The sequence below is a fragment of the Chelmon rostratus genome, chromosome 2 (genome assembly GCF_017976325.1).
Source record: "Chelmon rostratus isolate fCheRos1 chromosome 2, fCheRos1.pri, whole genome shotgun sequence".
Classification (NCBI taxonomy): Eukaryota; Metazoa; Chordata; class Actinopteri; order Chaetodontiformes; family Chaetodontidae; genus Chelmon; species Chelmon rostratus.
Genome location: NC_055659.1, coordinates 24,903,452 through 24,931,104, shown reverse-complemented (window position 1 = coordinate 24,931,104; position 27,653 = coordinate 24,903,452). Strand labels below are relative to the sequence as shown.

At 43.4% G+C, this 27,653-nt stretch overlaps 2 protein-coding genes across 3 annotated transcripts; both read left to right on the top strand.

Annotated features, from left to right (window-relative positions):
• On the top strand, positions 1-13,962 carry hcfc1a (host cell factor C1a). Of its 2 annotated transcripts, XM_041954251.1 has the most exons (28): positions 1-133; positions 1,304-1,504; positions 2,067-2,215; positions 3,601-3,761; positions 3,876-4,084; positions 4,360-4,444; positions 4,561-4,667; positions 4,766-4,945; positions 5,048-5,290; positions 5,409-5,557; positions 5,663-5,845; positions 5,935-6,156; positions 6,527-6,631; positions 6,746-6,962; positions 7,370-7,506; positions 7,612-7,759; positions 7,911-8,128; positions 8,404-9,319; positions 9,503-9,651; positions 10,120-10,254; positions 10,361-10,568; positions 10,788-11,063; positions 11,152-11,258; positions 11,349-11,483; positions 11,573-11,758; positions 11,918-12,215; positions 12,315-12,378; positions 12,482-13,962. In XM_041954251.1, the coding sequence occupies exons 2-28, from the start codon at positions 1,309-1,311 to the stop codon at positions 12,519-12,521; spliced, it is 5,223 nt and encodes a 1,740-aa protein (XP_041810185.1). In that variant the 5' UTR covers positions 1-133; positions 1,304-1,308; the 3' UTR covers positions 12,522-13,962. The 2 variants fall into 2 exon arrangements, with proteins under 2 accessions (XP_041810185.1, XP_041810194.1); XM_041954260.1 differs by lacking the exon at positions 6,527-6,631.
• A 7,100-nt stretch (positions 13,963-21,062) lies between these two features.
• On the top strand, positions 21,063-25,393 carry gata1a (GATA binding protein 1a). The gene is made up of 6 exons (XM_041951660.1): positions 21,063-21,195; positions 22,756-22,990; positions 23,085-23,591; positions 24,195-24,340; positions 24,469-24,594; positions 24,718-25,393. Exons 2-6 carry the CDS (start codon positions 22,777-22,779, stop codon positions 25,003-25,005), a joined length of 1,281 nt encoding a protein of 426 aa, XP_041807594.1. The 5' UTR covers positions 21,063-21,195; positions 22,756-22,776; the 3' UTR covers positions 25,006-25,393.
• Positions 25,394-27,653: the final 2,260 nt, after the last annotated feature.

The following is a 27,653-nucleotide window of genomic DNA, read 5'->3' as shown; positions in this document are numbered from 1 at the left end:
CTGGTTGTCAAGAAGATGGCAGCTTCCAGGCAGGCATGAGAGGAAATACTTCTTCACAAATCGAATGAATTTGGATTATTGCCGCAAGATCAGACCACAGACCATTGTTTTTGGAATTACTGCATCGAAATAAGTAAGTATAAATCTGAAATATTTGCGCCTTTTTCGGGTTGTTATGTTTTGTTGTGGCAAACCGTCCGGCCATTTTTCTTGTGGGAGCTATAGAACTAGGCCGATTGTCGAAAAGATGGCTGCTTCCAGAGACGGCATGAAACATAATAACACCCTGTTTATGCAGTTTATTTCCGTTTAGCTGCGTTTTAAGAGTGGTGTTGCAACTACGTTTGTATCAGGTAAAATATGCATGTCAAAATTATACGAAATTACATTGCATTTAATTCTAAAATTTGGCGACGCTTTGACAGATGCCAGCCTCATAGCTAACGCTGTTAGCTTGTGCAAATTAGGTTGAGCAACTAGCCGCTAGCGCTAACGGAGTATAGCTAACGTTAACAATTTGAATACTACGAGAACGCTTAGATTTTCAGTATTTCCCAGTGAATTGTTCAAAGGGACTTAAGACATGTGATTTCCACAGTGTCGCAACTGCTAACGTAAACTTCAAGTGTTTTTCTAATGTTAATAACTGCGTTAAAAGGATTGCAGAGAATGCTAAGCTTGCTAGCTACAATATGGCGACTCCCAGAGAAGCATGAAAATAGCCGACTCTTGATAACGGGTTTTGGCCGTGGGTTAATTCTGTCTTACAACCATGTATTAATCCGTTTAGTTGCTCTGCTACTAGGTTATTTAATTTTATTTTTATTGTAGTTTATTAATTTGCTGGTGTAGTTGGCTAGCTATCATGTATTTTTCTTTCTCATTCGCTTCCGCCATTTTTCAGACTGGCAGTCGGGTTAGCGGGGGTTTGTTTGGTTGCAAGATGGCTGCTTCCATGGATTGAATTCAATGGTTAGAAACAACTACCGTTAAGATAGCTGAGACACAACTTATATGTTGGAAAGATTTAATCAGTACAAAGGATTGTGAACGAGTACTTGCTCGAAACCCCTTAATATTAATCTTACTCCGATAGGTGTTTTGGTTTGCATGTATTCGTGAGTTAAAGCTAACGTTAACTGCTAACTATTAAGCTTTTTAGCGTCTATGATCGCACAAACTGTTTTAGAAGTTAGCTATAGTACACGATAAGATGATGCCGTTGAGTTTGCGATATATACGTAAAATATCACGATTACTTAAGTAGTTAAGACAAATGCTGTTTCATTATTTCTTCTGGCAGAAGTCATGTCTGCCCCTGGCTCCGCGGTGTCTGGGACCACGGCGTCGGTTCTGCAGCCGCGGTGGAAACGGGTACTCGGATGGTCCGGTCCTGTTCCCCGGCCCAGACATGGACACAGAGCTGTGGCTATAAAGGAGCTTATGGTTGTCTTTGGCGGTGGAAACGAAGGAATTGTGGATGAATTACATGTATACAACACTGGTAAGATTAACTTTGCATGTATAAGTTTATCGGTTGTTTCTTCTTAATACAGAGCATACAATAACCAATTTGTAAATATGCAGTAACATACAACGCATTTTCAGTCTTCGTCTAAAATTAATTTTCTTTTATTTCTGAGGATCGATTCTTGATATGCAGAATTAAGTAGTGTACAGGCCTCAGCAGGCCAAGCAGATCAGTGTCTGATTAAATTTGGCCCCCTCTACTGGAGATCGGGCATTAATACACGTTAAAAAAAGGCGGGCTAAAGTAAAATGGATGATGTCGCTTGGTTTAAGCATATCCCCTGCCCCAGTTTCCTGCACATAAACCAGTAAGGACAGACAAATTCAGCTAATTTAGTATATATCTCCCCATCCTTAAATGCAGATTTGGGTTTATGTTCCAGTGTTAACAAGATAGTTGTTCAGAGATTGTACTAGTCAGGAATTTCCAGCCGTGTTTTGGTTGTAATAGTAACTTTTTTTCATAATTTGAATGACTTGATATGGGTTAACCTCAACTCATAACGCCACTGCTATTGTTGTGTTTAAATTTCTAGCAACAAACCAGTGGTTTATCCCAGCGGTCCGTGGTGACGTTCCCCCTGGTTGTGCTGCATATGGTTTTGTCTGTGATGGCACAAGATTGCTGGTGTTTGGTGGAATGGTGGAGTATGGAAAGTACAGCAATGATCTCTATGAGCTACAGGTAATCTGTCTACATTAAGATATTGAAATGTATGTAAATTACATTTTTTCTTTTTTTGTTTTGTTTTGTTTTTTGGAAGATATTGAGGCTCTCTCAAGCCACCCTCTCCCCACAAACCCCCGACCAAGGACCCTGTACTGTAAGGGTAGTAAAACACAGAAGAGTTTTAATAGTCTCAGAACATGTATCAAGTGAAGTACAGTACAGCAGTACCCTCTGCACCTCATTGTTTACATACATATCATGACACATTGTCATGAGTAGGACTGGGGAAAAAATGTTGAGGGAGGAGTGAAGGTCAAAAAGCTTTCCTGTTGCTTGAGGACAACAGTACAGGGTTAAAATAGTTCGCCTCAAACCTGAATATTCCAGATTTGTTAGTTTTATTTAAAATAATTCTTATTGTAGCTCATTGCGAACACCAAATGAAGATGAACATGTGTGCAACACAAAACATTTTACATGTAGGTTGTCTTGCAGGTACTGTAAGATCAAAGTCAAGCCATTATAGTTCAAATTTTATGCTGTAGCTGTTTACATAAGCACAGGAACAGGCAAATAAAACAAATTAAGCTGATCTTTGTAAAGTTCACTCTTGTGCATGTTGATATTAATGGCTACATGCAGTGAGACATGTGGTACATAGTTGGTAGGGTGCCGCTGGCTCTGATTCTGACTGCGCTTCAGATAATTAAATTAAGTGGTTAATGCAATGCAATGGTTTCAGTCCATCCCCACCCCACAATGTCTTACACAATTAAAAGACACAGAAAAATAATAGATTCTTAGATTCATCACATTTCTCATTTTTGAATGATTCAGAATTGATTTACAAAACTCCTCATTCAGAGATCAGTCATTTGACCAAGTTCCAGAAACTGACAAAATGATGAACTACTCAGCTGTCGCGTTTAAAAAAACTACAGAGAAGACTAATTTTGAGGAAGAGTCTAACAAGGTAATGAAGTTCGTAACTTACCATTAAGCATCACGGTAAGTTACTTACTCGGCATGTGTTATTCTGCTCCTCAATAATGTTTAGTTTAACAAAATTTAATTAACCAGTCCTAACAAGTATAAAAGCATGTCCTTATTCTCCTACTTGTAAAACCTTCATTTCTTACACAGTGAAAGAAGTTGAAATTATTATTATGCTCTGTTTCAGGTATATTCAATCAAAGGTGGATTTTCAGTCACTGGGAAATGAAATAAAAAAAATGAATAAATTGCTGCAAAATTTAAAATAGAGTTAGTGGTAAAAAATAATGTCCTTACTATGAGCTTTTCAGAATATGGAATGAGGTGAACTCGTGACTTGTTTGTTACAGCTTCAGCTCTGACCTCAAAAAATCAATATGTTGTTTTGACCACGATTTCTGTTACAGGCCAGCAGATGGGAATGGAAAAAGTTGAAAGCAAAAAACCCAAAGAATGGCCCCCCTCCTTGTCCTCGTCTTGGCCACAGTTTTTCTTTGGTAGGCAACAAATGCTACCTGTTTGGTGGGCTAGCCAATGACAGCGAGGACCCAAAAAACAACATTCCCAGGTACAGATGTTTTTTTCCAGCAGGTGCTGGTAGGGCCCTTCACAACTGCTTGAGATTCTGTTTCAACCAGCGTGAATGAGTGTGACTCATGATGTCCGTGTTTTTCATTCTCAGATACCTGAATGATCTGTACACACTTGAGCTTCGTGCGGGTTCCAGCGTGGTTGGATGGGATATTCCAATCACATATGGAGTTCTGCCTCCTCCCCGTGAGAGCCACACTGCTGTGGTATACACAGAAAAGACGAGCAGGAAATCTCGCCTGATAATTTATGGAGGGATGAGCGGTTGTCGTCTTGGAGATCTCTGGACACTCGATATTGGTGGGTTTCTAAAAGTGTGAATGGGGAAAAATGACAGCACAACAAATCTATTTGCCCCGCTACTGCCACTCAGAGACAACGCTGCTGTTTACACCCAGTCAGATCAAAGGAGATCAAATATCTTCAACCTAAGAATCCCACACTTTTGGAGAGGAAAAAAGTCGATTTTTTGCAATAATTTTTGAGTGAATTTGCCTTGTCTGTGGTGCTGTTACTTTTCTGGTTGTTTGTCAGAATACATTGTGTAACATCCTACTGCTGGTCAATGTCTCCAGATACCCTGACATGGAACAAACCCTCAGTAAGCGGGACAGCACCGCTTCCCAGAAGTCTTCACTCTGCCACCACCATCACAAACAAGTGAGAAAACTGCTGCTCCTAATTGATAACTCACTGATTTTTGTTTTTAATCATATTTGAATTCTGCTGTGTTTGGTAGCAGTATCTCACCATGATATAATTTTGTCAATGTGCAGGATGTATGTTTTTGGAGGATGGGTCCCTTTGGTAATGGACGATGTCAAAGTGGCCACACACGAGAAGGAGTGGAAGTGCACAAACACTCTTGCCTGCCTAAATCTTGGTTTGTTTAATTCTGTGCTTATTATAGTAGATTTCACTTTGAATAGGTTTTTGTAAAATGGGCTTCATTTTACTTTTTGTAACACATTTTCTCCATAGACACCATGTGTTGGGAGACAGTGCTGATGGATACTCTTGAAGACAACATCCCCAGGGCCCGTGCCGGCCACTGTGCTGTGGCCATCAATTCCAGACTTTATGTTTGGAGTGGCCGTGATGGTTATCGTAAAGCTTGGAACAACCAAGTCTGTTGTAAAGACCTCTGGTACCTGGAGACAGGTAGGCTTGCTGCAACATGATGGGTCTCAAAATTTAGACTGACTTAAGTGGCTGAGGAGATATAGTCATTGTTGTTAAAATTCTGGTTTTCCACCTCTCCAGAGCGGCCACACGCCCCTGCCAGGGTGCAGTTAGTCCGTGCCAACACAAACTCTCTGGAAGTGAGCTGGGGTGCCGTCTCAACTGCTGACACCTACTTATTGCAGCTGCAGAAATATGACATCCCTGCAACTCCGGCTGCAGCCTCACCAGCCATGAGTGCAACCCCCTCGCAGCCTGTGAACTCTCCAAAGAGCCCCGCACCCGCTGCTGCAGCACCTTCTGCTCAAAGCCTACCACAGACAGGTAATTACACCAGTGACCAGTGATTCCGCTTTCAAAACTCGTTCATGTCCATTGTTGTCACTACACCAGCAAGCTCAACAGCCACAAAAGTCTAATCATAGGTTCCATTATTTTACAGCTGTTTTGAAGGTTGCAGCTCAACAGTCGGCCACAGGCACTCCTGTTGTCACAGTCCGCCCCAGCCAGCCCGGGAAATCCCCCGTCACTGTGACATCCCTTCCTCCAGGTGTCCGAATGGTAGTGCCTGCCCAGACCACCCAAGGATCGGTATGAGCAATTTTGCACAGTATTTTATCCTGTTTAAGACTTGAAGTATATATCATGTCAGATGATCAAATGTGTTCAACAATTGTTTACTTCTTCTGTTTTCAGCCAATTGGCAGTAGCCCTCAGATGAGTGGCATGGCAGCTTTAGCTGCAGCAGCTGCAGCAACACAGAAGATCCCGCCCTCCTCTGCAGGCACAGTCCTCAATGTTCCTGCAGGTGCCACCATTCTCAAAACAGTAGCCGTTTCTCCTGGCACAACCACAGTGAAAGTGGCTTCTCCAGTCATGGTAGACATCCTACTAAACATTCACATTTCTAGCATTGTGTGCATTCTGTCTGTCACAGGTCAATTCTTAAAATAATGTTGTGGTTGTAGGTCAGTAACCCGGCCACCCGGATGCTGAAAACTGCTGCAGCCCAGGTTGGCACAGCAACTGCATCCTCCCCCACCACCACCAGACCCATCATCACTGTGCACAAGTCTGGTGCTGTCACAGTGGCCCAACAGGCCCAGGTGGTAACCACTGTGGTGGGAGGAGTCACCAAGACCATTACCCTTGTCAAGAGTCCCCTCACCATGGGCAGCAGTGGCACACTGGTAAGAAAACAGCACTCTGTGACACAATGTAATACTGACACTGTCACACGCATGCTGTAAATCATGGGTTCTGTAAATTGTTTTTTTCACACTTGGTGTATGTGTGTGAGTGTTTTTTTGTCTTGTCACAAGACAGTGACAACAAACACCAAGCTTGAACCAGTGGGGGAGGGAGTAAAGGTTGGCCTACAGTGACTGTTGGAGAACTCTACTACAGAAAAAGGGAGCATGATGTTAGTGATCTGCATGACTGTCGATCAGTTAGGGCTAGAATGATTCATAGAGCCACCAGTTTGGTGGTCCACCTCCCCTGTGCTGTCCGATGTTTTTTGGTGACTCATGAACTTGAGTCTCTCTCCTATGTCGGCAGATCTCCAACCTTGGCAAGATGATGTCTGTGGTACAAACCAAGCCAGTGCAGACATCAGCTGTCACAGGCCAGGCTTCCACTAACCCTCTCACACAGATCATACAGGTCAGCTATCTGCATGAGTGCAGGAAAAAAACAGGAGATAGCTTAAAACTCCTTAGACAGGCACCAGATGTCTTTCTCCAAATGGTTTTGCATAACATGTGCCTCTCTCCCCAGACAAAGGGTCCCCTCCCAGCCGGCACCATCCTGAAACTGGTGACCTCTGCAGATGGCAAGCCCACAACCATCATCACGACTTCCCAGGCAGGGGGAACGGGAAACAAGCCCACTATTCTCAACATCAGTGGCGTCTCTCCTACCACCACTAAGCAGGGCACCACCATTATTAAGACCATCCCCATGTCGGCCATCATGACCCAGCCTGGAGCCACAGGTCTAAAGTCTCTCAAGTGTATCATGTCACAGCTACATATCAGCCCTTGCATTTATGACAAGAATAGAAGTTGGTGACTGTAGATTAGTAAAGCAATGTAAGAGATGTTCATACAATGTCTGAACTTTCTGGAGAACCCTTAATCAGTGAACATCTAGGTCAGAATGATTTCTGTATTTGTTACCTGCTTGAATTTTCAAATGAGTGGTGATGGCATGTCAGAACAGAAGTGATGTATCCTCAAGTTTGATTGTGGCTACCGTTGTTTCCTACAATGGCTTTAACATTTAGGCCAGTAGTGTGAATATAAAGAAATGCTAAGATTTATCTGCAGGTTGAAGTCAATCAAGGTCTTATATAACGGTATTGTGTCTTGATTTCAGACATAAATGCTTTTGTCCTTGCAGGTGTGACAAGCAGTGCAGGCATGAAAACGCCTATCACAATCCTCACCACAAAGGTGATGACAACTGGAACTCCTGGTAAAATCATCACTGCAGTACCCAAACTTGCTACTGCAGCCGGCCAACAGGGCCTGACACAGGTAAAACTGACTATTTTTGCAGTAGTATTGATAGATATCATTTTAATGCGCTGCCCATTTCTGTATGTTGCAACTGAGGAGACTAATCCTGAATTGTGTCTCTAGGTGGTTTTGAAAGGTGCTCCTGGGCAACCTGGCACTATTTTGCGCACAGTGCCCATGAGCACAGTGGGTGGTGTTCGACTTGTTACACCAGTGACAGTGTCTGCTGTTAAGCCCACTGTCACAACTCTGGTTGTCAAAGGGACTACTGGTACGAGTAACTATGTTCCTCTGATTTGTTTGCAATGATTAATTATTGAGTGACATTCAAGCTAAGATTTTTTTTTCTTTTAATTTACTTTGTACAATGTGTTCTGGAACCTTTGGTTTTCATCTTTTATTGCAACTTGTCTTCTTTCCAGGTGTCACCACTCTTGGGACGGTGACTGGTACAGTCTCCACTAGCCACGGTGGCACGGTAGACAGTTCGAACGCCTCTCTGGTTACCCCCATCACCACCCTGGGAACCATTGCTACCCTGTCCAGCCAGGTCATCAGCCCATCTGCCATAACTGTGTCAACTGCTCAGACCAGCCTAACTTCTGCCTCCGCATTGCCCTCCTCTACAATCACAGTGCAGGTAAAATCCTGTGGTTTGTTTTCCTTTAGTATTTATCATTTTCTTCATGTAGACATTAAATCATGGCAGCAGTATGGCCATAAGCTTTTAATTACTATATTACAAAAAAAAAATACTGCAAACGTTTGGCCGATGATGCCTGTTTCTTTTAACTACAGAACAATGATGGAGCTGCTGCTTTTAAAACAACAGGATAAGAGCTAGTGAGAGAGAATAAAACGATTTATTTTTGAGTATGAAAAACGTGCTGAATGACTTTACTTTCTTCTGGCCAGAACCAGCCCACCCAGGTGACACTAATCACAACTCCAAGTGGTGTAGAAGCTCAACCAGTGCAGGATCTACCAGTGTCCATCCTGGCTTCACCGACTTCTGAGCAGCCCAGCTCCACCGAGGCTGGAGCAGCTGGAGAGGGCTCTGGGACCGTCACCCTGGTCTGCTCTAACCCACCCTGCGAAACCCATGAGACAGGAACCACCAACACGGCAACCACCTCTTCTGCCACCATTGGGGCAGGGCAGGTCTGTTCTAACCCACCCTGTGAGACCCATGAGACCGGAACCACCAACACAGCAACAACCTCCTCTGCTACAATTGGATCAGGACAGGTGTGCTCCAACCCACCCTGTGAGACCCACGAAACGGGCACCACCAACACAGCCACAACTGCATCTTCAAACATGTCTGCACTGCGTGTGTGCTCCAACCCACCATGTGAGACCCATGAAACTGGGACAACTAACACAGCAACCACAGCATCGGCTAACATGGGAGGAGTCCAACAGTTGTGCTCCAACCCACCATGTGAGACCCATGAAACGGGGACAACTAACACAGCAACCACAGCATCGGCTAACATGGGAGGAGTCCAACAGCTGTGCTCCAACCCACCCTGTGAGACCCATGTAACAGGCACCACCAACACAGCCACCCAGGCATCATCTAGCATGAATGCAGGCCAGGCTGGTACTGCGCAGAGGGTGTGCTCCAACCCACCCTGCGAAACACACGAGACAGGGACCACCAACACCCCGTCCACAGCCACCTCCAGCATGGGAGGTGAACAGACCAGCACGGCGACAGGCATGGTCCAGAGGGTTTGCTCCAACCCGCCCTGTGAAACACATGAGACTGGGACCACCAACACAGCCACCACTGCCACCTGCAGCATGGAGACAGGTGAAGGCACAGGTATGGCCACATATACGTTACCTGTGTTGGCTCACAAGGATACATCGTTCTTGATTCCTGATGTTATTTCAGTATCTGTCATCTCATAATTTGTTCTTGCCCTCAGTAGATACGAAATACATTTGTGTAAAATCCATTTACTGCTTTGAAATCAAGCTTAAATTGTGTTTTTGTATCTATCAGCAACCCAACAGACAGAGGAGGGAGCAGAAGATACCAGCAGCACAGAAGTGGCCTCCACCACTGCAGCAACTGGCACGGTTACCACCACACAGGGCAGGGCCATCACTACTGTCACTCAGTCTACACCGGCACCTGGACCCTCTGTACCTGTAAGAAATGCACTGATTTACTGGCAGAATTAGCAGATGATCTAACCACCAATGCTGAGTAGCTGTAATAACTAACTATTCAGCAGATGTCTTAAGGCTGCATGTCTGAATCTGATGGCATTATGTGAGCCATAATGTGCTGTTCTGTTGATTGAACAGACTGAGTAAAATAATGTCGTTGACACAATAGGAAACCAAGTGATTGACCTGTGGTTTTTTACTTTATACAGTCCAGTCACACAAAATTTCTAGCCTAGGTTATGTTGCCACCTGGTGGAAGGCCCAATACCCTACAGAACAGTCAAACTGACCTATAATACTGCTATACTAGCTGCTGTAACAAAACCCAAAAACAGTCAGTATCAGCTGATGCAGCTCACAGACGATCAGCAATCTGTATTGCTGGCAAAATGTGATGGTCCCTAATTGTGACCAATCCATATGTTTTTTTTCTTTGTTTCTCTCCAGTCGATTTCATCTATCACAGAGGGTGTGACCACCGCTGCCAGCTCCACAGAGGAACCCATGCAAACCGATGAGACGGCATCAGCAGAGGCTGCACCTGCAGAGGAGGGCACCACTGCAATGGAGACACAAGCAGAAGTAAATGCAGTATAATGTCACGCAAAGCCACTGTTGGCATGACATTTTTAAAATGCATTCAATCAAACATGACAGTGTCTATATGACCTGTAATTTGTTCTTTCAGGGAGAAGCAGCCACAGCAACAGCCTTGAACCTTCCCTCTGAGCTGATGTCTGAGGGCCAAGGAGCCACACTCATGGTAACGGGGCTGTCGGACGAGGAGCTAGCTGTAACCGCAGCAGCAGAGGCAGCCGCTCAGGCAGCAGCCACTGAAGAAGCTCAGGCCCTCGCTATCCAGGCTGTCCTCCAGGCAGCTCAGCAAGCCGTCATGAGTAAGTTTGGCCATTGTCTTGTATAGTTCAATTTCTACCTTGGCTTTGCTCTGATTTTGAACATTAAGTTAGTTCAAGGCCTGGCTGTACAATTAACAGCAGCATGGTCATCAGCAGAAATAGTTGGCTGTACAGCTACAGCAGCTTCCACAGTGATTTTACAGTTTCTTATTCGTGCTGTTGTGGTTATATGAACTCTTACATATTTTCTGTTTACAGATGAGGGTGATTCCACTGGAGAGAGCCAGCAACCCACCAACATCCCCATCATGCTGACCCAGCAGGAGCTTGCTGCATTGGTCCAACAGCAGCAGCAGCTGCAAGAGGCTCAGGCTGCTGCACAGCAGGCCACCGTCGACACAAGCCTACCCACTGAGGGCCTCGCCCCTGCTGACAGCCTCAACGACCCCTCTGTCGAGAGCAACGGACACAACGAGATGGCTGCCGCAGTCACTAGTGCTGTGGCATCACTGCTGCCACGTACCACTGCTGAGAGTAAGGCTTCTTGGTCTTTGTGACTGTTAGTTTGGGCGTCTTTTTGTACAGCAGGGTAACCTTTTTGTGTTATTTTTTTTTCATTCAGCACTTGCTCCATCAAGCACATTTGCACCCTCTGTATCGGTGGCAAGTCCGGCCAAGCTGCAAGCAGCAGCTGCTCTAGCAGAGGTCGCCAATGGCATCGAGGGAGAGGTGAGTCATTGTAGTATAACTGAACATCTGGCTGGTTGAGCTTGGTCAAAGAGAAGAAATGTGACTGTGTATTGTTCGTTTGTCTTACAGAAGCAAGGCCCTCAGCCAACCCCAGTGAAGCCTGTTGTAAAGAAAGAGAACCAGTGGTTTGATGTTGGAATTGTTAAAGTGACAAATATGGTTGTCACCCACTTCTATGTGCCAGGAGATGATTCGCAAGGAGATGTGAGTGTCTCAGCAGGCGTTCTCATGTTTAGGTGACTGTATGGTTATTGTGGTCAGTGCATCTCTAATCAGTGTTTTTTGCTTGGTAGGATGACTCTGGTATCATGCCAGACTACAGCCAGATGAAGAAAATGGAGCTGCAGCCTGGAACAGCTTACAAGTTCCGTGTTGCTGGAATCAATGCCTGTGGTCGCGGAGCCTTCTCAGAGATCTCTGCTTTCAAGACTTGCCTACCAGGCTTCCCAGGGGCACCTTGCGCCATCAAAATCAGCAAGGTAAACACAATCAGTAAAGCCCTTTCCCTCGTTTTCTTCTCATTTAGTTGTGGATTTGGCATTAGGGTATAGGTGTGTAAATCATGACAATAATAGCAGCTGTTCTCATGAGCCATGCTTTCGGACACTTAGTAGTATTTGTCCACTGTGCCTCTGTAGAGCCCAGATGGTGCCCACCTGACCTGGGAGCCACCCTCGGTGACGTCAGGGAAGATTATCGAGTACTCCGTGTACCTGGCCATCCAGAGCAACCAGACAGCTGAAGCAAAGGCCTCCACCCCAGCACAGCTTGCCTTCATGCGCGTGTACTGTGGACCCAACCCCTCTTGCTTGGTGCAGTCGTCCAGCCTCTCCAATGCCCACATCGACTACACCACCAAGCCAGCCATCATCTTCCGCATCGCCGCCCGCAATGAGAAGGGCTACGGTCCTGCCACCCAAGTTCGATGGCTCCAAGGTGAGCACATAGAGTCACAAACTAGTACTCAAATATTAGTAAGTGAGCAGTGCATTCGTGCATGAAGAGATTTATCTTAACAATTTGTCTGCTTTGTAGAATCTGGCAAAGATGCTGCCTCTGCGAAACCGGCCCCCAAAAGACCAGGCACCTCTCCTGATACGTAAGTACGGTGTTCATGTTTGAGCACACAGGAATAGACGTTAACATGACGCTGGTGAATAAAACGTGCATTACTCATTTTGGTCTTGTGTGTACTCTTGCAGTAAGGCTACTGGTCCAAAGAAAGCAAGGACGGACCAGTGAGTTTGCCCAGAGACCCCTCCCAGTCTTTTTTTTCCTTTTTCCACTCGCTGTCCTTTATCAGGAAGACTGACCTTCACCCCTCCTCCACCTCCTCATCCTCATCCTAATCTCATCCTCCACCCTCAAGTCTCAGATCAAGACAGCAACGGAGGCAGAACAGCCGTATGAAGCCGAGATGAAAGTCGATCTGAGAGATGTTTTCTGTAGATAAAAACCCTCTTTCCTCCTCGTTCTGTTGGTCGTACTATTTTTAGAGCAACACAAACTTAGAAGCACATTATCTTTTTCAGTCACATCCCCTTCTATCGTTTAACATCTATTTTTGGCTTGTTTCAGTAGTTGAGCAGCATAGAGAAGCATTTACATCTTTCACAAACTGGGAGCCAGCCTGAGCGCAATGTTTCTTTATTTCCTTTTTTTTTTTTTTTTTTTTCCTTTTTTCTTGTGAATCCTGGGGGGATGTAGAGAGAGACTACATGAAATGATGTACAGTGTTAAAAAGGCTGTGGAGGCATTAGTTTAGGTGAGAGGAAAAATCGGTATGGAAACAAATAAAGCACTTGTCCTCAACGAAAGAGGACATCATTTTTTTCCTTTCTTTTTTGCTCAAAACAAATTTGCTTCATCGAGAACCAAGTCTATAGTCATCATACTGGACTCCAGTCTCCTGGTAATGTCATCACTGTGCGCTTTTTACCCCAAGATGAGGACTGGTGGCTGACACTTCAAAGTGGACAAGAAAAGAGTGACCAAGGAAGAGATTTGTAGAGAATGAACGACAGACTTTGCTAGGACTGAGACTTGCAGCACACACACAAAAAAAAATCTTGCAAAATCTTCCCAAAAAATTAGCAAGCAATGACGCTGAAGATCTTTTGTGTAGTTTATTTTTGTATTTTTTAAGCTTTTTTTCTCCTGTGTGTATGTGTATGTTGTGTGCATTTTTAAAAACATCACTTTTTTTAACTGTTGTTCATCCCCATAGTTTGTGTTTGTGGGAAGCTGGGTGGCTGTGTTGAGGTTGCCACTATATTTTTAAGTCTTCATTCAGTTGGTTGTATGTTCTTGTTGTTAACGGATGGTAATGAACGAGAGAAAGACTTTTGTATTTGTTCAAAGTAGAACTGCAGAGGTTATAGGACTGAAGGGAACTTTGAAGTGGACCCAGGGAGAGGAGAGTTTTTACTTTGTTTACTACTCAATGCTTGTGTTGCTTTGTTTGCCAAACATGGAATTTCATGGGGTATGAGGAAAAATAACATCCGATCTTTTCATACCTTCATATCCCGATTAGTTGTCCTACACGTTTTATGCTCATGAATGTGGTGTCTCACCTCTTCTTTAATTTTTAGAATGGCAAATTATATTAGTAGACATATTTTCCCTATCCTATTGATGTATGTGAATCCATTTAATAAATTTTAATTTTTTCCTTCCATGACTCTGTATTTCAGACTGCAGATGGTGTGCAAGCTAACTGTGATGTTTAAACCCGTATGTCTTTGAATGGGGATGTCTTGGGAAGAAAGCTTACATAGCAGGAGTGTACTCACATGTAAATTAGTTCGTTCATAGAGCAAGAATTTAAAAAAAACATTAAAAAAAAAACATCTTGGCCTTTTATATAATTACCTGTAACAAACAGTTTTTACATGTTGGTCATCTCTTGATTGCCTTTTGTGTCTTTACTTATAAAAGAAACAATATATATATATATAAATATATATAGTCTCCCTGATTGTTCTAATTTGCTTCTGTCAAGCTGATTCACTGTAGGAGTCCGAATCACTGCTAGGTTCATTACAATACAAACTTGTACAGGGAGAAGGTTTCTGATTGGACATGAGTGTATATCTACTTTGTAAGGGCGGATTCAGCTGTGATGGTAACTGCCAGGAAGATCAGGGCCGAGGTTTTTGCTTGCCGCCTTTTCTCCGGCCGGCACCTTGGTTTCCATTTGTGGTTTCTCCCAATTTCTTTCTAGAAATGAACTTTCTCCTCATGCATTCATAATTTTTGTGCGTGTCAGTGTGTCTGTTGAACAAAACTAGACATGCATGCAAAAGCAGTGTATTTTAGTAGTGATGCCTTAAGTTAGACCATAAGCTGAAGGTTCTCAAAAAAAAAAAAAGAAAAAACATTTAATGAGTTTGTTCCTCTCTCCATGTGGTATACAATTGTGTCCTTTCCTTCCACAGTACTTTTGCTGGGTCACTATTTTTGCACCCATGTTAGATAGGTCATCATCAGCAGTGCCGAGGTCTCTCTGAACTTTCCCTCCCACACTGGGACGAGTGCTGCTCTCAGCACTCACAGGTGTTGCGAGTTTCTCTCGGCTGTTTGCAGGTTATCTGGAAATGTCCTGTATTTTCCAATGTGTGTTTTTTGTACTGTAGGGAGTAATGTATCTTTTATCATCAAAAAATAAACATGTTAAACATAGAGACATTCGTGTCTTTGTTGTTGTGTTTTTATCTACAAAGAAAAAAACTGAATCACCTGTTGTGAGCCGCTCTCAGGAATGGCTCCTCCACATCTTGATCCACTTTCACGCTTCTTCCCATTCGGCTCCTGTCTCTTCACGCCACTGACGGGCCTGGTTGCCAGACACCTGCAAGGAAACAATGATCACAGCACAAATATCAAACACTGCTGACACGGCAGCACAGCACACTTTGTGTGGAAAAAACAAATCAACATTTTCAAATACATTTTAACAGTTAAGTATTGTATTCAACTGCTTTTGGAACGGCGAGAAGTACATTTTGTGAAGTTTGCAGGTTGGATGTTGGATGTAGTAAATACAGAATGGTTATTACCTGGGAACTATTGCCTGTGACCAGGGCTCCAACAATTATTTTCATTACCGAGTAGTCTGCCACTATTTTCTCAATGCATTAGGAAATAAAATGGCGAAAAATGCCTGTTAAAGTGTCCGGAAGGTGAATTATTCAAACGCCAGCTGTGGCTACATGGACTCACAGTTGAATATTAAAGGTACAGCGCAGGATATGGCCACGTGTCGAGGGTCACTCCAAACAAATAGGGGGCAGCATTTCACCAGACTGCTGCTCACTATGCTCTATTAGCTGCTGTTAGCTGGTTAGCTCAGTTAGCCGTGCAGCTAGAGGCCCCATAGAGTGCTGCAGGGGTGAGATGTTTTCGCAGGTTTTGTATTTAGCGTAGCCCAGATTCCTGCAAAATCAAAGTTTAGGACACTTAAACATTTTGAATAATAATGATAAAAATGAACCCCACTTTTATGAGTTTTGAGGTGTACATGCAACTAGCTGAAGCAAAAGGCTAAATGAATTAACTAAGGGTTAAGACATATAAAAGCTTCAATATTCAGGGGTATTAACTGACTTATTTTATGTCATAGAACAAAACATGAAAGCCTCTTCAGCTTGTGTTAAAAACTGGTATTATGACACAGGACGGGCTGTGGCTAGCTGGTTAGCATGCTAACCTCAGCAGATATCTCTGCAACACATTACACGTACTGACCAAGGGGGTGTTTAAATTCCTGATGGAAAAAAAAGAGTCAAACTTCAGTGTAAAAAAAATAGGTTACCTTTCAAAAAACACCAGTTGAATCCTGGCGTCTGTGGTTCACTATTGTACAAGCCTTAAAATACAGTCCTTTATGACAGGAGGGCATATTCACGGACCCCCTGCTTGACCAGATCAGTCTGGTTTCCCAGCAACATAGGGGGAAGTCAAATGGATCAGAAACTCCCCCCTCCACCCCCTCTAAAACAGACAAACTACCTGTGGATGTGACACCAGCGTGCAGCAGTGTGCTCAGAGACTGGGACCCCTCGGTCCTGCTGTGTCCCACATCTGAGGGACATGTTCCTGTACTGTGTGTCAGTGCTCTGTCCTGTGTAGGGGTGTGTCTCAGCAGGTGGGCCAGGAACACAGAAACAAATTTGACGGAGCAGCAAATAAATTTTTCTCTGTTGCAACAGATGAACAGGTGAAGAGTTAACAAGCAGGTAGCTCACGTTAGTCGGGGCTTCCTGTGAGGATTATTTTCAGTGTAACCGGACAGTTTCCGCCCGGCATCGTCGCGTCTGTGCCGACATGTGTTTCCACCGCAGCTGCTGATGCCTTTAAGAGCTTCACGTAATTTTGCCTTGCGATAATTTGACGTGTGCCGAAGTGTTTTTAATCAGCCAGATGTTAGAAACCCTGATTGCTCCTCACAGAGGAGGTGATGCTGGCAGGAGGTTATGCCGGAGAGAGCTTGGGTCTTAATGAGGGCTTTGACTTGAGTGTTTTATTTTGACTGAACTATAACATACTGTATATTTTGTACTCTTTGTGTTTTATGCTGTCTGAAGTCTTACAGTATCTCTGTAGTTGCGTGTTTTATCTTTCTCGTATATTTGATGTGTTTGGTGATTCTTGACCGCCACTATATTTCCCCTGACATTTAGCCAGTGTGTAAGTGTTCTGCATTAAGACCCTGTATACTACTTTGACTTTGTAATAATACGCATACTATTATTATTTGTCATTATTATTGTTTCTATATTTTATCTTATTTTATTTATTAAACTGTTCAACTCTGTTTATACTACATTTCTTTCCTAACACGAAAGTCCAAAGGCTGTTTCAGCGTCCTCTCTCCAATGCCAGGAATACAAATTCTGGTAGGGAAACAGTGAATGTTTACTGTTGGCTGCCAAAAAGTCATTAAATATAATTTTATTGAGTGTAAAAGTACTAGAATGAGCCAATTTAATGCCCACCAAATGTTTTGTTTTGTTTAGTTTTGTTTTAATCTCCCTGTGGGTTTCTAAAACTCCCAAATTCTACAAAATAATTTTTCTTCTTTATGTACCACTAGGGGGCAGTGTATGCATCAGGTGATGAAGTCGTCAGGTGGTGTTTTCTACCATATCAACTGCATGTGAGGCACCAAAAGTTATATTTGCTTATATTTACTCACATTTGGCTTTTCCTCTCAAAGGATAAATAAGTAACAAGCTTTAATTAATCTGCCTTCATGAAAAACAGTTAACATTCTTTAAAATCATTTGTACAACATTAGACAAATATCACAATAAAATCTTAAAATATTTATGAAAATTCCAGGTTTAATAATAAAAGTGTACAACAGGAAAACCTAAAGCAATACTCAATCATACATCATAAAGATATCCTGCAGCCAAACAGTGTGAAACCCCACTGAACTGTAGTTCTCAAAGATTAAAAGTTTCCAAAGATGCCAAATCTGACAGGATGACTGGAGAAATGTTTAGAAAGCTGATGTAATGATGCTGACACATCTTTCGTTTGAATGTTTCACACAGTGTAAACATTGTATACCATACCATAATACCATAAAGCAGACTGACAAACACAGACAATGACATGAAGAAATATGATACATAACATAACATAACATGTACAAAAGATGATTATAGGTGGGTGAAAAGTAACAAAAAAATATTCAAAATGATCAACAGAACAGTAATTTAACAGGAAATGAAAACGGAGAGCTGCGTTAAAAACAAATGAAGTTTTAAATAAAAGAGAGAAAAGCTTTTACAGTTACACACATCAAGCTAATGCTCATGTGCTTTTGCATATCTGTGTGCTGTTGAGACTGTCAGAGGTGCAGCAGAGTACTGAGATTACACAAAATCAGCAATATAAAACACCATGATATCTCATTGAGTGACACTGGAGTGGCAAGCTTCAGCCATTCAACCAGCTCACTTTATTAGTCATTACAGAGATGACACACTCAAACATCATGTGTACCAAGAAAGCTGCGTGGATACTAGTTATTACTTTGTTGACTAAAAATGTGAGTGAAAAAGGGATAAAACTAAAGAACAATAGAGGAGATAGTGTGTGTGTGTGTGTGTGTGTGTGTCTGTGTGTGTGTGTGTGTGTGTGTGAAATAGAGAGAGAGAGAGAGACAGAGAGAGAGAGAGCTCTCTTGGGTATGTTGCTGCAGCCCTGCATGGCAGAGATAAGACCACCGCCTACACAGAAGCCTGTTTCTTGGGAATTAGAAAGCTGTCCCCAAAGTCCACTGGTGACACACAACACCATCCGTCACCCAGCTCGCACAACCTCCCAACTGTCCAACAAGACGTTCCGGTGTCAGCTCCAACTGCTTCTGTCAAGATACTGTCAACAGAGCGTATGTCTGTGCATGTGTGTTCGCAGGCTTACGAGTTTCATGGCATGACCACAGACAAAATCTGTGTGTACGTCCGTGCTGCTGTGTGACAGTGAGCGGCGGGCCTGTAATTCCTGGCCTCCTCTTTTCATCTTGATAACCTCTTATCAGAGCAGAGCAGCCAGCTCGCACAGCGGCAGCAGCCACATCCCTGCCCAGCTGTCCACACTGCCACCACCGAGACCTCATTTCACTCTTACTCTCATAATGTCACTGTCGTTGACGCAGAGCGAAGTGCTCCATGAGCGGCTCAGCTCATTTCCATTCAGTCCCTGAAAGGAAACTGCACAGAGACCAGCACACAAAAGCAAGTGAAAACAAATGCACTCAGAAAACAAAGACACCGATCACACAATAAATTAGCATCACCAACCATCTTTCCATACATTTACACTCATCCTGTTCAGGGTTTAGGCAACCTGGAACCTACCCAGCATGCACTGGGTTAGAGGCAGGTCAGCCAGTCTGTCAGACACATTCACACATACAGGCAATTTAGAGAGTCCACTTTATTTTACCTGCAAACTAAGAACTCTGGGACTTAATACTGAGGCAACAGTGCCAGCAACAAGCCCATAGCCATAAACCAGCATGAAATGATTATTATTATTATTATTATTATTATCATTATTAGCAGTGGCATGAAGGGTATCTGTCTGCATCTTTGTCCTGTCACTTTTTGCCATCTTTCAAGTCTGTCTATCAAATTAAGGTAATAATGTACTTCCAACAGCCTCCTTGCACCTGCGTTCCTCCTCATTGGGAATAAATAGAAATTTCCCATAGAGGGGATGAAGAACAGGGTTGTAGCCACAATTTTAGAGATAATGTGGTCATGAATCCTGAATGAAGCTTTTACAGATAAGAAGTGAGCGGGGTTGTTTGGTTTGAAAAATGATTAACAAGTAGTTTTCCAATTATGCCAATTGACATGTCTTCAAAAGTGACTAAAGTCTTATTTTTATGGAAGTGTTGCACAAAATGCAAGCATGAATTTCCAACCCTTCTCAAAAATGACTATTTGGTTATAATCTATGTGATTATATGAGCCTAAACTAAAAAAAAATAACTAAAGTAACTTTATTCATCCAACAGGTTTCAGTCTCCCACATTCCCCCAAAAAGTACATGAGCCCAGTGTCCTCGATGGCAGCAACAGCACTGATGAACAGGAGGTTTCAGTACGAATGTGTTTCATGACACCCCTTAGTCAGAACCTCTGCAGGGTTTCGAACCTGTGACCTTGCTTACCTTTACTGTGTTCTGCGTTTTTTTCTGTTGATGCACAATGAGTTTTTCATGGCAAGCAACTGCAGAAATAATCCAAAGTTTAGGGAAATAAGAGACTCACTTTTTTTTGTGCCACAGTTACCATGACCTACGTATATGCTTATTTGCATCTGGCCTAACCGATGCAGGTCAACTGTCCCTCACAACCTCATGAGGATGTTATTTTAATTTAACTACTGCGGATTTTTAAGTAGCAGAAAAAGGTCCAGTGTTTAAAATTAAAAAAGCCTCAATTCTTCCCAACTGTTTTCCTCCCCTGATTTCCCTGAAAACTGTAAATGAACAAAGAGAGAGGAAAGTTAGGGAGCTGCTTTGACTATCAAATGACTGGCACAGTGTCGGGCTTGTGCGCAGCCAGGCCGTGTCCAGACCATATCTCTCCCCCATGATTGCAGCTCCTTTCCCGATTTGCATTACTGTGTTCCACTCTAAGCTTTGCTGGACCACAAAGAAATTGAGTCTTTGCATTTTATATTTGCTTTGTTCAAATGTCTGTCGACTCTTTTCCATGTGTGTCTTATCAGGGCCTGTATGCACATTTCATCAACAGACAAAAAGCACCCATCCTGCACCCTCACTGCCCTGCCTGCGACGGCTGTAGGACGTCCTTTATAATACATGTATGTGTGTATCTGTGATAGTCTTAGTCTGCTGTTTCTGTCAGCCAGCTATACCTAATTGTTTGATGATGGTTTGGGGCTGATATGCTTTTTATATGTGAGGCCTTCTCTGTGGGAGTCATCAGAGATACAAACGTGTTATCAATACTACACTACCAGCACACACACACAGGCATGAAGGAAGAGGAACCAAGATTTAAAGCTGACACCTCCACCTTTCCTACTGTCTTCAGACGCCAAAAGCCTTTAATAAGACAACCATTATTAATACTATTTGTAGATAAATTATACACAATTTTACTTTGAGAGTTGCTTTTTCTGTCACATCTGCTCTCATACAAAGTTTTTCCTCTGTGGACCAAAGAGGTGTGTCTTTTTAAAAGTTGTCCCCAACCCCTCCCACGGTCTGTCACTTAGCCCTAAACTTCGCTGGTGGTTGGAGAAGTACGATAGTTCTTGTAGCCTTCAGCAAACACAGAGGTAGACACGCGAGCCCCTCCTGGCTACATAACTTTAACCCCAAGTCCTGCAGCCCACCTCGCTCGTCTGTGGCATCCACTCAGGTAGGCGACCCCTCTTCTTCTTCTCCCTTGTTGGTCTTATTCTTCAGTATAGGCACCAGTATCACCCACATCCAGTCGACTTAGTGAAGAAGATCCGTCTTATGAACGCGTATTTATGTGTTTCAAACTGTCTCTGCTGTGGTTTATTATCACCTCAGGCCTTGTGTTGCTTGATTGAATGTGACTTGTCTGGATATGGGAGGTGAGGACTTTGCTTCGGGTCAGCGGCGTCTCCTTTCCGATGAAATGAGCAGTTTTATGTAGATTTCTGTTATTTTTGTAATTTTTTCGCAATTCATTATTTTTGTTCAACTTTCCGTCCTCAACATATTTCCATGGATCTATGCAAATGAGTGATCAAATTCATCATCATCATCATCTTCATCATGATCATCATGCTTTTATTTGGCTTAAATTAATTCAAATCCAATTCGAAATCTCATCCAGTCTCTATATATGTACTAATATAAATAATTGTACTAAATGCCTATTCATCGATCTCTCAGTTAGAATAATGATTAAACCTCAATTAATTAAGCATGTTTTTGTGTGACGCTTATATCCGAACAGCTAACAACAGTTTAAAATGCTGAAAATCGATCAGAATGTGATTATTGCTGCCTGTTCTTCTCTCGTTTGATCGGCTCTCCACAATATGCTGTGTCTTCATATTTGCACATTTCTAGCCAAACAGATTTCTATTAATCAGATGAGGGTCGGGTCATGTTGTATCTGTGGAGCTGGATATATTTAGCATTGTAATAATGCTGTCTATCAGATTTTATCAGACACTATCAGCCTCTTCTTTTTCCTCTAAAGATATGGAGCGAGAGTGGCCTTGCTTGGTCGTGCAATTCTCAATTCCCGCGCAAGTTTCTTCAGTGTTTTACAACTGTATTTTTTTTTCTTTTTTAAAGGGCAGCAAATTAGCTTTTCATCTCTAGTCACAAGAATAAACATTGAAAAACTGTCAAAAGACACCATCACTGAACAACTACACAATAAGAACACACACACAGGGCTGCACACTAATTCAGAAGAGTGAATTATCACATAATCTATGATGTGTGATGGAAACTTTCACTCCAAAAATCTGCCTGCAGACACAGTGTTGGAGTGTAGCTCTGTTTGCCCCGCAGGACGTCCCTGAGGACATATCTTTTGCATTCTTCTAACTGGCACACCTATAGTAGAAAGGCCACCTAGTAACCGTTCGGTCACTGGCTGCATCATGACAATTATAGACCCATTTATTTTTAGTTTTTACTTTCAGTCACTGTCAAACTTCCTTTTCCTAGAAAAGGAAGTTTGAAGAAACCTGCAGTCACGAGATCTTGTCGCTGATACGTTCTATTGAGTTGTTATGATGTGAAGCGTGTGGAGATAATGTACCAGCTTCAATCAGAGTTACAGTAAATCAGAAACTGCTGACTGTGCAATGCATTTTCATGGCGGGTAAAATACCAGCTTTCAGTTTTAAAATAAATGATCCTCTGAGTGTGCATTTGACACAAATGTCAAAGGTAGTTTTCTCACATCCCTGCTGTGGTAATGCTTCAGGTTGAGGATTGCTGTGTCAGCATGGAGGATTCGTCAGAGCAGTCCCCCTGGGTGTCTCCGACTCTGCTCAGCTCAGATCCTCTGGCTGGCTTCTCCTCTGAGCCCGGCCTGCTGCCTCCAGGAGAAGAGGGAGAGGCCTTCTTCACCAGCCAGGACACAGACTACACCAGCCTGCCCTCCTTCTATTCCAACCCAAGCCACGGCCGAGTGCCATCCACCTACAGACACAGCTCGGGTGAGTGCTCCCACCCCACCGTCACCCATCGAATCTGTCTTCTCATCCACCCTCCAAATCATGATCTGACTTTGTTCTGTCCCACTTTCTAAAGTCCGCCAGGTGTTCACCTCGCCGAGCCTCCTCAGCAACCTCCAGCTGCTGGACGGGCCGGGCAGCCACTCCCTGAGCTCACCCTACAACCCCTCGGCCTCCGCCTGGAGCAGCAGCCCCCTCACCAAGACCCAGCTGCACTCGCACACCCCGACCTCCCTCTACACCCCTGGCATCACCTCCTCCCTCACCGCCACCAGGGACGGATACTCGTCTCCAAGCAGAGAGGGCAGGGAGAGCCCCCGGCTTCAGGAGGTCCTGAAGGCCGAGCGCCTGAGCCCGCTGGGGGGATCGGGGGCCAGCAGCAGCTTCCTGAATCTGACCCCTGCTGCTGGGAGTATGTACACTCCGTCGTCCCACTCCCACCCACACATGCTGAGCCCCTACAACTCATACATGACAGGTCCACAGGAGTACAACTCTGCTGCCCTCTACTCCAGCCCTGGATCCTGGATCAGCCCCTCGTACTCGCCTAAACTCCACAGTAAGATGAGGATATCCACTCCAGGTGAGAATCCACCAAGATGTGTCATTTTCTCTGATCTTATTTTGTTATATCATTATGCAACCAATCAGCCTATAAATCAAGATTTAAAACATTTAAGATCAAAACTTCATTCTTGACCTTGGAAACAGCAGGTGACAAAACAATCTCACCACAATGTCCATTTAGTGGCTGCTCTGAAACCTTCGATCGCATCACATGACCTGCTGTGGTAGACGGTCACATTCCAGGAAAAATATCCAGATCAACATAAACATTCAAGCTCAACATGGACGAGATCTTTAGTTCTTAAAGTGCTCAGAAAATGGGAATTTGACCATCTACATTGTCATGACAACTGATGTGATCATGTGATCTGAGTGAAAGCCCAAGAGGAATAAACAAATAGACAAAATGTGGTGACAGAAAAAGAATCTTGTTCAATAATGAGATATAATCTTTTCCTGTATTCACTATATTGTGAGTCATTGTAAGACATTTGCATGTAAAATATTTTCTGCAAATGTTGCCTGACTTATTTCAGAGAGAGTTTGTCTCATGTACAGGCAGCATTTTGTAATAATAACAAAATGCTACATGAACAGTAACAACTGTGTACTTAAACAGAGGCCAGGGAGTGTGTCAACTGTGGAGCCACAGCTACCCCTCTGTGGCGTCGGGATGGTACAGGCCACTACCTGTGTAACGCCTGTGGACTGTACCACAAGATGAACGGCCAAAACAGACCGCTAATCCGGCCCAAGAAGAGACTGGTATGACCCAGTGAGACACACACTAACGCATCTTTCTGTCTTTCTGGGTGGCTTGTTTTGATTCAACAAGTAATGAATCATTGCCAAAGCAGTTTAGAAACCCTGAAGATTTCTTTTCTGTGTTTCAGATTGTTAGCAAACGGGCAGGCACGCTGTGTGCCAACTGTCACACAAGCACAACAACACTGTGGAGACGCAATGCCAATGGAGAGCCTGTGTGTAACGCATGTGGACTCTACTTTAAATTGCACAATGTGAGTCAGTCATCTGGGTAAAACTACATTCTTAAAAAAAATTATTGAACTGCTGCACAACGCTGCATCTCAAATCTACTTGTAGAGCAAAATTCTGAGACGCTGATTTCTTTGTTTTCCCAGGTCAACCGGCCCCTTACCATGAAGAAGGACGGCATTCAAACGCGCAACAGAAAAGTGTCCAACAAGAACAAGAAGAGCAAGAAGGCCGCCATGTTTGAGCCGTATTCGGAGGTGACCCAGCCATCCTCCCTGGACAGCAGCGGTGGGCCCTTTTCCCTCGGCCCCGGGACTCTCCTCACCTACAGCCACACGCCGCACCTCATCCCGACACCGTCCCCCCTGCATCCCTCCACCTCCTTACCCTACACACACCACCTCAACACCGGCATGGTGCCCACACTGGTGTGAAAAGACAAAACCGGCACCTGAAAGCTGTGTATATCGGGAATCAGCTCGCTTGCTTGCTTGCCAGTTATTTGTGTGAATTTGTACATATGTGTTTCTACACTGGATGTCTTGTAAATGGGGTTTTCTGTTTATTTCCACTGTATTCAGGAGGAAGCACCAATTCTAGTGCTTGTTTGAAATCAAAAGGACTTGTTTTAGCTGTAAATACAAACACAAATATCCAATTTGACTGCCGTACCTGAGTCTTAATCCCTCCTCCTGTTATTCATAGTGTAAAATTATACTTTGTTCTTGTGTTACACGGATCTGTTTTGTATTTGCAAAACTGATATTACCATATTGAAACTCTACAGAGAAAATAATAAAACGTGTGACTGATTCTGCCGGAGTCATGAAGGCTGATGTCATTTGAATTCTCAGTTTATCCGTTCAGCTCGGTGAACTGACCACAGTGAGGCCTCCTGAGTGGTGTTATTGTACTCCCCTGCTCAGGTACACTGGCCTCTTTGTACAGGCTCAGCTCCACTTTGACAGTGTAATTGTACATGTATGCAAATTCTCCATTCTGCAGAAGTGACAAACATTCAACTGAAGTGCAACACTTACTCCAGGGTTATATATTTAGATCAGTGCTGCCAGTTGATGAGCAACTGGGCTTCATGTTCAAACACACACACAGATACAAGGCAACCTCACTGTATGCTGAGAAGGGGGGGATTTTTTCATGCTTAGAATTTCCGCTCATGCTTGAATGTAAAGGTCATATGAACGAAAGAAATATGTGGATTGAGTGAGGACACTTCAAACCTTGAGGTGAACTATGTTTATGTCATTGTTCTGATCTCTACAGATAATGAGCAGGGCTGGAAGAGGTATTTACATCCTGCATTATAAGTCTTACTCCAGTAAAACCAGCAAAATGTACTCAAGACATCAAACAAAGAAGTATTTATTATGGGGCAGCACAGCCCTTCTCTGGGTTTTTAATGATACAGCATTACAGCAAAGGTTGTTTTTTACTGATGCATGAAGAAGCATTTTAATGTTGTGGCTGGTCAGCTCCTCTTTTAAGCCCATCATATGTTGTGCTGGAAAATATATATGTGTGTGTGCGTGTATACCGTATATATATGAATGTATGTATATTTGTTTTTATCACACAGTTCCTGTGTAGATGTCAGCATGACTTTAGTTGTGTCAAGCTGACATTTAATTTTCATACATGCTGGGCTACTTTGATTGTTTATATCCCAGAAATAACTGATTCACGTTGATCAAACCTGTGACCATGTCTTAGTAACTGATGAGATTAGACTATATATGGAAGGTTTATTGACAAAATTTTCCCACAAAGGAAAGGTGATAATCCTTTAATGCAAAAAAAAAAAAAAAAACAGTTTAAATGTGTTGCAGTGTCCTCAGTAATGGCATGCAGGCAGTCGTACAGTGGCGTGTATGAACGTGCAGTGCAGTTTCTTTTTGCTGAGCAGGGCTGGGGTTGCTCGCTCGGGACTGGGGGATGACTGATATGTTATCACTGAGGCCACAGACCCCAAACCATCCACCTGCTGCTGGCACCGCCACTCTCACACCCCCTGTCAGTTATTCAGTGAGGGGCACCATCTACACTTTTAGACATTACACCAGAAAGAGTTATGGCAAACATAACAAATGTATCATTGGTGTCATCTGTCGCTGGATGAACTCCGACTGTTGCTCAAAAGACTTCACTCATAGTTTCAAAATCAATGTCACTTTCCGGTCAGGTTTCATAATCTGAGATCACACTTGAGACAAATCTATAGATGATCACACACGCTGCGATGTGTGTTTTCACAACATATTTGTGCATGCTTCACTGCAGACCTGAGGGAAAAATAAGACTTAATTTTATGCGTTCGGGTTCAGCTTAGTGAGCACAGCCCTGTGAACATCTGTGCAGGCATGCCACCCACTCATGACACTGCACAACACACACAGTCACTCCCCTGAGTGTCTGGGGATAAACCACCTCAGAGGCAGAAATGTTGATTATAAGCATTTACCCGAGTTACCTTTTAAACTGAGTAGAAAAAACCATTAAAATAGTTGATTCTTCTTAATGCAACACAATTTCATCGACAGTCGACAATTGTTTTGCCTGATTCGCCTGATTCGCCCAGGACCTTGGTGATGAGAATGTACGCATTGATGATGGCCTCTGAAGTAACAGAGTGAGAGAAGGGGGTTTCTATTTGAATCCATTTACAACAAATACCTAAAGTTTACTCGAAATCACACTAAAGCAGACGAAACCTTCAAAATCCACAGCTTTTCTCGTCAAGAATGATCAGAATGAGTAAAACAAACACGGGATAAATAATCAAGTGGGGAAAAACACATGAAAAATTAAGATGATTTGTGGAGCACATCCGTAATTTATACTCTTTTCCTTAACTGTCTCTATCTGCTGTTTATCTGCTGCAGCCGCCAGCTCTGCTCTGGGGAAATGGCAACAAATGTCTGGGATAGATTAGCAACCACAGGCCTGCTCAGTAAGCCATCCGTTAGCCTTCTCTCTCTTGCTCGTTCGCTGTTTGTCTCTTTTCCCATTCAGCCTGTTTTATCCTGCAGAGTTGCACAATTGCATTAGTTGTGGTATAAACTGA